This window comes from Cornus florida, unplaced genomic scaffold (assembly GCF_030987335.1).
Source record: "Cornus florida cultivar Cherokee Brave unplaced genomic scaffold, ASM3098733v1 CherokeeBrave_3.0.0_Hap2_Chr05, whole genome shotgun sequence".
NCBI classification, from domain to species: domain Eukaryota; kingdom Viridiplantae; phylum Streptophyta; class Magnoliopsida; order Cornales; family Cornaceae; genus Cornus; species Cornus florida.
Window position 1 is genome coordinate 116,431,658 of NW_026775575.1, and position 10,726 is coordinate 116,442,383.

At 37.8% G+C, this 10,726-nt stretch overlaps 2 protein-coding genes and 1 long non-coding RNA gene across 4 annotated transcripts; all 3 read right to left on the minus strand.

Moving 5' to 3' along the window:
* Positions 1-269: 269 nt before the first annotated feature.
* Positions 270-7,505, minus strand: LOC132308885 (uncharacterized). Of its 2 annotated transcripts, XR_009482496.1 has the most exons (3): positions 6,760-7,505; positions 3,140-3,231; positions 270-2,290 (listed from the first exon to the last, which is right to left on the minus strand). It is a non-coding gene; the product is annotated as an uncharacterized LOC132308885 (long non-coding RNA). The 2 variants fall into 2 exon arrangements; XR_009482495.1 differs by lacking the exon at positions 3,140-3,231.
* Positions 3,454-6,766, minus strand: LOC132308884 (protein STABILIZED1-like). The gene has a single exon (XM_059807162.1). It carries the CDS (start codon positions 6,705-6,707, stop codon positions 3,636-3,638), a length of 3,072 nt encoding a protein of 1,023 aa, XP_059663145.1. The 5' UTR covers positions 6,708-6,766; the 3' UTR covers positions 3,454-3,635.
* An 870-nt stretch (positions 7,506-8,375) lies between the features above and the next one.
* Positions 8,376-9,263, minus strand: LOC132310044 (CASP-like protein 1C1). The gene is made up of 3 exons (XM_059808285.1): positions 9,115-9,263; positions 8,886-8,988; positions 8,376-8,742 (listed from the first exon to the last, which is right to left on the minus strand). Exons 1-3 carry the CDS (start codon positions 9,261-9,263, stop codon positions 8,518-8,520), a joined length of 477 nt encoding a protein of 158 aa, XP_059664268.1. The 3' UTR covers positions 8,376-8,517.
* Between the last annotated feature and the right edge of the window lie 1,463 nt (positions 9,264-10,726).

Consider the following 10,726-nt stretch of genomic DNA (forward strand, 5'->3'; position numbering starts at 1 on the left):
AGTAAAAAAGGAAACATTGTCCTTCCTGAAAAATGACAAGAGTTTCCTGTGCAATTTGCAGGAACAATTTGAAGGATGATGCAGGTGCCTCATAAATTTTCACTTCTCTCAGCGTAATACTTCTATTCTTCTATCTGAGCAATGGAGTGTCAGAGAAATAACTGCTCTCCTTTACTCTTATAACTCTAGTCCTAACTAAAAACGTGTTTCACCCTTAAACTCTTCTCCTAACTAAAAACTGGCTAAACAAAAACAATCATGTATATATCTTGTTTTTTAGAAATAACAATCATGTATATATCTTGTTTTTTAGAAATAACAATCATGTATATATCTAAACGGGCTATAATAAGCAGAATAAATGTTCTAAATATGGTTGTATTCTAACTTGAACTTCAGGAAACACAAACACCTTGGCTGGGAATGTGCCTCCAAAGGCTAACCTTGGGGATCTGAGGGGACTTGCAGGAGGCTTGAATGGGCTAAACGCTCACCCATGATAGATGGGGGTGACTTTGATGGTGCCAAGGCCTACAAGGACAGCAAAGTCTGCAATATGCTCACCATGCAAGAGTTCCACAGATGCTACTACGAGGAGACAGGAATCACCTTTGCTTCCCTCTACCCCGGTTGCATTGCTACCACAGGCTTGTTCAGGGAGCATATCCCCTTGCTCAGGCTACTCTTCCCCCCCTTCCAAAAGTACATCACCAAAGGTTATGTATCTGAAGAGGAAGCTGGGAAAAGACTTGCACAGGTCAGTTAAAATTTTCACAAGAGAAAGCTATTAACTTAGTTCTGAGTAGTACACCAACTAAACCATCCTTCGTGTTTCAGGTAGTGAGCGATCCAACCTTAACAAAATCGGGTGTATACCGGAGCTGGAACAAGAACTCTGCCTTATTTGAAAACAAGCTCTCTAGAGAAGCCAGTGATGCAGAGAAGGCACGTAGATTATGGGAGATCAGTCAAAAGCTGGCTGGATTGGTATAAATGAGTACTACAGATACTTCTTTATGATGCATCTTACCAGTCGGAGACGTGTTACTAAACAACTAATCTATAGATTATGTGATGCTTGTTTTAAGTGTTTCTCTTGTGACAAATTTTCCTAGTTACATCAGACAAAAGCATTCATCCTTTTGCCAAACCATTTAACATTCATCCTTTTAAGTGTTTCCTATGATTGCTATTTTCCTTTGATATTTAACCTAATATCATAGAAACAATGGAAGAATAGTAGAATGCCAAAACAAAATAAATTCATAACCTCTATCTTATAGCTACTTCTATACTCACTTGAAAAGCGATAGTGAAATGACGAAACAACATCAAAAGAAATAATGCATTAAAGAAATGAGAAATTTAATCGTTTATTGTAAGGGGTGCCACAAAAGTAATGGCTGATATCAATATATTTATCTCCTTGTAAAGTGATTTGGGGATTAGGCACCTTTGGTTTTCCAATAAAGCTCTGAAGACGTTTGTGGAGAACTTCGGAGGGGATCAGAAATGTCTTAAGAGAGACATTGTAGAGAAAACATGTGGAAGTGCCAGTGTGTCAGGGGTGAGTAGTGCTCAAAGTAGTGTGTCGTCTGGATCAAGATTTTGGAAGTTTATAAGAAGTGGTGGGAGGACATTTCCAAATATATCAGGTTTGTTGTTGGAAATGACAAGACAACTAGATTCTAGCATGACTCTTAAGTATGCCAAGCAATGATCCTATGCAACTTTGCTTGATCTACAACTGCATGCTATCTTCTCATGGGAGAGCTAACAAGAGTGGACTTTAATGGTTCAAATAGTCCCCTTACTTGGCTACATTATAAGCAAAGCTCAAGGAAATTTATGTTCAGAACAAAAATAAGAGGAAGTGTAATGGCGGCATTATATTGAAGTGAAAATAAGATGATTCTGAGCATTGAATGAGAAAAGGGCCAAAAAAAGCATTAGACATTCAAACTTTTAAGAGATGGAATGATCACAGCAGTTTTACATGGAATCCTACTCATAAATTATGTGACAAAGGAGAGCTAACACTAATGCCAAAAATTTTACACACCAAAGAATTACAAATTCCAACCTCACAAATTATGCAATAAGAAGAACAAACCCATGGACATTGAAAAATCACGAGGTCCAGAGCTTGCAAACCAATACCTCCAAAATTACAATCGAAAACCTTCTCAAATAGCCAACATGTAAGAGAAGCAGATGAGTGAAACCATGTTAATATTGCTTTTACTTGTATTCTTTCTTGTCCCTCATCATGCAATGATTACCAGTTCACCTGCAAATTCCAACCTCAAATTATGCAAAAGAAAAAATAAAACCTTGTGAATAGCTTTGTAAAATCAAGATCTACAAAACTCTGGCAAAATAAATACCTCCAGATTCACAATCAAGCATATACATAAAATATAACACTTTGATATCATCCATATACTTTTGTGATTTCTTTTCACTTTTTTCCCTTTTTACTCTTGTCGAGGAAATCACAATTCTTTGGTGAGAATAAAGCAGAAATATCAATGTTACCTAAATATTTCTAAGACAAAACTTAAGATAAAACCACCCAAGGTTATAATAAATCACCAGGTAATTCAGCAGTTATAATAAAATAACACTTAAATGACCAAAAGAGGAATCACGAAGGTCTTGCTTTCAGCAAAGATCATTCTCCTCTTATGACATATTTCATCACCACAAAACATTAATGGTAGTACAGTAACCCATCTCATTTCACCTCCTTGCAAAAAACACTACATAAGACACCTCGTGCAATAAGTTATAGGCAAAGGCTGTGCAACATAAAATCCTCACTAAATCAAAGTCCCATTTTCTTTTATGTTTTTCGTTCAAAAATTTACCTAATACAGAGAATGAAGCATATCTCCTACAAGACATACGGAAATCTCCTCAAACAGAAAACTAGGGGGAAAAAATCATCAAGCAGAACAAATGTATACATCCACAGATTCTACACTTCTCCCAAAAAAATGCAGAAAACAATTTAGTAGAACATATGTAATGGAGAAACAAAAATTAATACGAATTTAGACTAGATTGATCTGATAAATCCATAGAGAGAATAAGGGAGACTAAACCCAGATAAGAAGTTCAATGATTAAATACCTACCAAAAACAGAATAATATAATGGTTAAATCAACAAGAATGAAAGCCACTAAATGTGGTTGAGCCTAGGAGATCCTTTGCAGCACCTGAACAAACTGCAAATGAAATTCCAGAAAAAGAAATCATCTTTCAATTTCACCAATCACTTACACTCCTATGCTAGCCTCTTAAAAATTCAAGAACTATTCATGACGATCTTCATTCCAAAGTAAATATATGTAATAGTAATGAAACATATGTAACTGTTATCCACACCCATAATCCAAAATAAAAACACGGGCAAGATTTACTAACCAGCTAAAAAAACGCAATAACAGTAGTTCCAACACTAAAATCCAATAATTATATTAAATAATGCTTCAAGAGTTCAACTCTCTAAAGCAGTAGATGTCAAGGTACCAGAATCATAAGTAAAACCTCTAGAGTTCATAGAATAGACTAGTAAAAAAGGTAAAGGCTAAAGACAGTACATCCTTTCATTCACTACTAGCACTGAAAACTACTGTTTGCTATTTTCAGCCAAACTCTCTTCCTTTCCAAGTGCAACCACTACTTTCTTCAAGATGGCTTCTGTTGGCTGGTGGGAATTCTCTACGGCCTTCGATATTGCTTGCCATTTCTCACCATGCTTTGGTTCTGCAGCAATACACCTCTTCAATACATCCTTCTGTTCCTCCTCGGGTCCATGCTGAATTTCAAATTTGTATAACAATGCCCAGAAATCCCCAATATCTGGGGCAAGTGTCACAGCCTTTTTGAGCCAGGTCCTAGCCTTATCCACCTTCCTTTCATGCCAAAACAACTTGGCCACAGCTGCAAAGACATGGGGATCATGATCACATCTTTTTACTGCATCCATGCTCTTGGTTTTCCTTTGGGGCCGAGGGACCATCTCAATTGAAGCTGCCCACAGAATACCACTATTGGGGCACTCCTGCAACGCCTTTGCCATCAGAATATCGGCTTCCTTCTTGTACCCATGCCTTGATTCAGCTCGTACAGCTGCAAGCCAAAGTTCTGGGTTATGGGGATTCCTCTTCCTGGCCATGGTGAGAACTGCTCGAGCTTTACTCAGCCCATTCATCTTCTCTTCAAGGTTAGCAAGTGAAAGCCAGAGAGGAATACAACTAGGACAGTTTTTCAAGCCTAACTCATAAGTTTCCTTAGCTTGCTCCAAGTGATCAAGCCGTTCCTCCAGCTGTCCAAGCATCAACCACAGTTTGAAAAATGATGGGAAAAGTTTCAGCCCCTCATCAAGCAACCTCCTTTCCTCTGCAGTGTTTCCCAATTCTCTCTCGACAATGGCTGATTTCATCCAAACCCTTTCTGTGCCTCCTCTTTCTCGGGCTTTAGCAAGAAGCATCCTTGCTCTCTCAGGCTCATGGTTCTCAAATTCAAGTTTGAATGCTGCAAGCCAAATCTCCTCCGAGTTAGGAATGGCAGCATATGCTTCTTGGAGAATTGCTCGAGCTGCAGGCACATCCCCAGCAAGCCACTTCTCTTTGGCACCCATTAGCCACAGAACTTCAGCCTGTGGCCTGTAAGTTACGGCTTTGCGAAGCAGAGCATCAAGGGATTCCCTGGTCCCATGACTCTTTTCAAGCTGTGCTGCTTTGAGCCATATACTTTTCTTGGTTAAGAACACGGTAAGAGCATGAGCATAGATTGCTCTGGCTGTCTCAATAGAACCCCTTTTCTTGCACTCCTCTGCATCAGCAACCCACGTCCTCTTCCTATCTTCCTCCTCCACTCCAATCCCAATTGTATTACGAATTATGGCCTGGCAAGTGGCAACAGATCCTGCTCTTTCAGCAGCCTCAGCCTCCCTCATCCAAGCTTCCCTGTCAATCTCCAATCCCTCCCTTTGCAAAGCCCTAATTCCCCTTTCTATAATCTTTCCAACCATGGCAGTATTCCCATTAGCTTCCTCCAACTTTGCAGCAGTAATCCAGATAGCAGGCTCCTTAGATAGCTTCTCCCTCGCCTTATTAAGAACCCTCTTGGCATTATCATAAGTTTCTAGCCTGGCAAGAGCAAGCCATAACTCCACATGCAAGGGACAGCATTCCACAGCCCTCTGGAGCAAGAGCCTAGCATCCTCCTCGTTGGCAAGCTCCACAACCGCCTTCCAAAGCCTAACAGAATCAGGTATATGTTCAAGCCCTTTTCTCAAGACCCTACTCTTATTAGCATCATCGTGTTCTAACTTTGAAGCCTGCATCCATAACTTCACAGAATTGGGAATCGCCTTCGCTCCCTTGGCTATCACAGCCTTGGCTTCGTCAGGACTTGCCAACCGACAAGCCTCCAACCAAACATCCTCATTCTTGGGGCACTCCTCACAACCTTTTGTTATTAACTGCCTCGCTGCCTGAATCTTACCCGCAACTTCCTCCAATCTCGCAGCTGCAATCCAACCAGGAGGGTGCTTTGGATTTGTCTGAGTAACCGACTTAAGCAACAATCTAGCTTTTTTTATATCCGATATCTCTGCATCACTAGTAATCTTCATACTCTTAAGATCAGTGAGATACCCCTTGGGATCAACAACAGTCAACCCCGATACTGAGTCAGAAAGCCTATCCAACTTCAATGACAACACAGTACCTCTCCCCTCACCCACCGCAGTCAAATCTGTAACTGGGGTTTGAGACCACGGTGTCTCTGTTCCTCCAGCAGCCCTACTCTTTGGATCCAATGCAGTAACATGTTCTTGCTCCTGCCTTGCCTTCTCAAGAAGTGTGTCGGGCACGGGCACAAAACTCTCAAACCTCTTCTTCTTATTCCTCAATGAATAATCTCCAATTTCGGGAATACTATCCCACTCGTTCGCTGACAGTGTATAAAGCTTCCTCTTCAAATCCGCAAACTGTTCAGTGATCTTCGGGTTAGAGGCCCTGTACTTCTCAATCTCTTGCTTCAGCCTCGCCTCCCGCCTATCCTTCCTCCTGGAATCCATCCGCTTATCAATTGCCTCCCACACTGCATCAGCTTCTTTGTCATCCTCGTCATACTCCGCTGATGCAAACAAACCGACATCATTCCCCTCAAACTCATCAAACTTCTGATTCTCATCATACCCCTTCTCGTCAGCTTCCTCCTCCTCTTCTTCCTCACCAGGCCCTTTACCCCTTCCGCGACCAACCCCGGGCGCTCCTGCACCGCCGATTGTGGTGGCGGACCGATCAGGGAGGTCAGGGGCGGCACGAGCTGGACCGATATCAGACCGTGTAGTGAACCCAGTAGCACCACGGCCCAGTCCGGCAACATAGTTCGGGGGAGGCTTCGTATTGAGGAACTCTAATCTGTTCTTAGGCGGCACGGGGGCTTGCATGCCTCCAACGAGAGGGACGTGTAGTGTTAAGGTCGAATTGGGTTGGACGCCGAGATCAGATATAGGAATGGAGTCGTTTATTGCGATTAATCGGCGTGGGGACAAGAAGAGGCGTTGGAGGGCGAGGGGGACGCCCGATTTATGTTGAATTTCGAGTTTTAGGGTTTCGAATGAGGTTGTATTGGGATCTAAATGTAGGGCTAGGGTTTTATTGTCTGTCAATTTGATGAATACCATAGTTGTGTGCCAGGGTAGAGAAGATGCACAATTAGGGTTTAGAAAGTAGTACCTGAAACGAAGATTGTTCACCACAAGCAGCAACCGCCTTCAAGATAGATCCTTGATGGAGAATGATCTGTTGTGCCGGGTATCGTATAATATAACAAGAACAATATTAGTCATGTGCAGAGCACATGCACATGGCTAATTATGTAATTATGAGTCAACCTCCGCCTTCCTCTCACTAATGTTTTAACGTCAAATTGATGATAGTGGGTTTAGTTGTAACTATTTTGTAATTTAAAGAGTTATTTGTTTAAAAACAAAATAAAAAATTTGTTTCTCCTATAACAACTTTCGAACCCGAATGGTTACGACCTGAAGATACAGAAGCCATAATAGGAGATCCAAAATGTGATTCGTGGTTTGAGCGAGCGAGCGAGCGATCGTGATACGGATGGAAAAGACTAGGGTTCGCAGATGAATAAATGGAAGACAAGGAGATTTCCTAAAGAGAGAAGAATGATACATATATATATATATATATATATATAGAGAGAGAGAGAGAGAGAGAGAGAAACAAAAAAAAAAAAAAATTTAAGCTCTTTGAAAGAGGAAAGCTCTTGTCTCTGCAAGAGGAAAGCTATTTTATATAATGCTGAATGTGCAAGAAACGTGTTTTTAATGAATAATATAAAGGCAATTATGGTATCGAAGTTACAAGGTCGGATAAGGATTAGACCCGGCTCCAACTTTATTCTTGCCAACATACCCTTAATTTGCGCTGTAGTTACTATCCAATTACTAACATTTTAAATTTTACTCCCAGTACTGTAATAAATAAAACACTTAAACAAAATTCTGAAAATTGTCTGTTACCCTCCAACTACTTGATTTATGACAAATATATTCTTTTTCTTTTTGTGGACCAAATATTCTTGCACAAAAAAAAAGAAACTGAAGGGATTCATTTTTTTAGATTTGAATAGTGGGAAAATGTGAGAGGATCCGCATTCTTCATTTTGTAATTTTTTTTTTTTAATTTAATTATTGAATACATGTTAGTTTTATGTTTGAAAAAATTTTAGTTATTTGAGGTTTTCAGTCTCTCTCAATTTTCCCCCTCTATATTGGGCTCCTCTTGGACACCGGTCCATTTCTTTTGCTTTGAGATTGGGTTTGGAGATTGTCTAAATAGATATTGGGCCTGATGGGCGGTCATCCGATTGGGCTAAATATTCTTTCCTGATCCAATCTTTAAATGTTCTTTTCTGATCCAATCTTTAATGATATGGATTGTACTCATTTTTGGTACCTTCACTGCATCACTAAGCCGAAGGAATACAATCTTTGCTTCTAGGAGTATAGACAACTGAGACTGATGTGAAACTGCAGAACAGGGAAGCCACTAAAACACACACACCTTGATCATTCCTAAGCACAATGCCACCATGAAAAGAAAAAACGCGCGTAATATGGAATATTCATAAATGTTAGTTTAGAAGATATATATTTTGGACATAAATGGTGGTTGCTTGACACATTGTCTTGTTACCCAATCCACAAGACGGTCCCTAAGATAGCCCAAACAATATATTTCAAAACCCAATGAATATGAAAAACATTTTGACATTGACAAACAAGAACGTTTGTACTTAATAGCAGAGCATGTACTGTTATATATTTTGTCAAACGTCATGCATAATTCTATAAACACTAACAATGAATTTCAAGTACCATACAACCATTAATATTCTCCCCCGCATGAGTTTAAACTCAATATTTCTCCAAATTAAATTAAAAAAATAAAAATAATAAAAACCTTGTGCTACATGAGTAGAGGATTGATAATAACATGGTAGGTATACAAAGTGAGCAAAATCTGGACTATGGCTCCAAGTGCACCAACGGCAAGAGCTCCGGTTAGATGGTTGCAGAAAGCGGGGACTAGGCCACAGATGGCTGTCCAGCCTACATGTGCATTCCCTTTTTTCATTATATAAAGGTCCTCACCCGCTAAGAAACACCCTGAAGCGATTACCAAAACCATAATCTGGTGGTACAAACAAATCATCCAAACCATTAATAAATATATATATATATATATAACTACTATATACCTAATTATGCACTAACTAGGTAGAGTGGTCAGGTAATTAATGGATAGAAGAAAGAGAGATAAATGGTTATAATTACCATATCCAAGACCACAATTAATCGCCATTGCTTACTACCAGAGGGAAGGAACAGAACAAGTAAGTTATAACCAGCTGCTATGTAATTTACAATGACAAAGTACCTACATTATATATAAAGCAGCTATCAATCAGTGAAACACACGAGAGAAGACAATTTGGCATATATATATATATATATTAATTAATATATGAAATCAAAATGCATGGTAGATGAAGCACACACGTACTTCAGAACCGGCCAATTGCTGATCTTTGCTTCGAAGGTGAAAGTGATCATGTCAACCGATTCATGGCTTGTACCCATTACAATAGCTGCTATAAGAGTTGCGAGCATGACTAGGATTCTTATCACATAGCTGAACACTGTTTTGGCCATCTCTATGAATAACTTGCATATATAGCACACATTAATTAATAAATTAATTAAGAAACATAAGCATTGATTAGGCAAGTATAGGATTCAATAATGCACTTGTCTAAAATTTTTTATTTATTTATTTTTAACTTTTTCTCCCTTAATAAGGGATGCAGACTATGTTTACAATTACCCATTGAAGGTCACAGTTCAATTTTTCTTGATTTAAGTATTTCTCAATAAAATAAATGGAGTTAATTAAACACAAAAAGATTGCAATTGAACATGAATTCAGAACTATAATCATACTGATGATCATGGTATACATGTGGCGCAGTGTTAATATTCTACAAATTGATTCACTCCATCTTATTCTGAATGTTTTGAATTAGTGATTTTGGTAAACAAAGTGGGCATAATTATGCAGATGAGATTATTTATATCCACTGGAAGTTTAAAAAAGGGTTAAGTGCCAAAAAAAATCCCTGATAGATAAGATTTGTGCAAAATTTGTATCTATTTTTTAAAAATGTACATGTTAGTCTAAAAATAAAAATAAAAAAAAGTGCAAATAAGCCCTCTGATCATATTTTGACCAAAACTAAATATGAAAAAGGTGAACTATATTAAACCCTCCTTTTTTATCTGTGTTTTTCATTAAACCCTCTTTTTTTATTTTTTTGCCAAAAAAACCCTCCTCAACTATTTAAGGGGGTGATTTAACTAACGGAAGTTAGTTGAAAGAAAACTTAAATATAAAGGTTTTTTTTTTTTTGTTTTAATATTTTACTAAACTGACAAGTTCACATTAGTCACATAAAAGGAATTTTTTATTTTTTTATAAAAAAAAAATGATATTGAAATATAAAAAAATAAAAAGACGAAGAAGAAGGAGAAAACATGTTGGCATAAATATTAATATAAAAAAGAAAAAAATTAGGCATTATTTCTCTTAGTGTCCCTTTAATAAATCTATCTAAAATGAAAATTAATAATGCACAATATAATTCTTATATATATATATATATATATATATATATATATAGCAGATAAATTTCAAGAAAAAAACTTAAATTTATATTGGTCTGAAGACTGGATAGAAATGAAAATATAGTATAAATAATATTTAATGGTTCATATTATATATACCATTATATTATGATACAAATTATATATAATATTATAATGATGGAAGGGTACGTATTGTTGCAATGGTGGAAGATATGTGGCCTATCACTTAATGGAGTAGATATATATGTGAGTGTATATTAAAATAGGGTATATGAGAAACTAAATGCCCAAACAACTCCCTTTCAGCTAACTTCCGTTGTTAAACCACCCCCCTCTAATAGTTGTTGTTAAATCACCCCCTCTAATAGTTGAGGAGGGTTTATTGATAAAAAAATAAAAAAATGAGGAATTTAGTAAAAAACACATATAGAAAAAAGAGGTTTAATGTAATTCACCCATATGAAAATTCTATT

Excerpts from the sequence above, each read along its gene's own strand:
- LOC132310044 (XM_059808285.1), bottom strand. The coding sequence starts at position 9,263 with ATGGCCAAAACAGTGTTCAGCTATGTGATAAGAATCCTAGTCATGCTC. Across the intron at positions 8,989-9,114 it reads AGCAATTGGCCGGTTCTGAA|GTACTTTGTCATTGTAAATT; the intron begins GTACGTGTGTGC and ends TATATAATGTAG. Across the intron at positions 8,743-8,885 it reads TAATTGTGGTCTTGGATATG|ATTATGGTTTTGGTAATCGC; the intron begins GTAATTATAACC and ends TTGTACCACCAG.
- LOC132308884 (XM_059807162.1), bottom strand. The coding sequence starts at position 6,707 with ATGGTATTCATCAAATTGACAGACAATAAAACCCTAGCCCTACATTTA.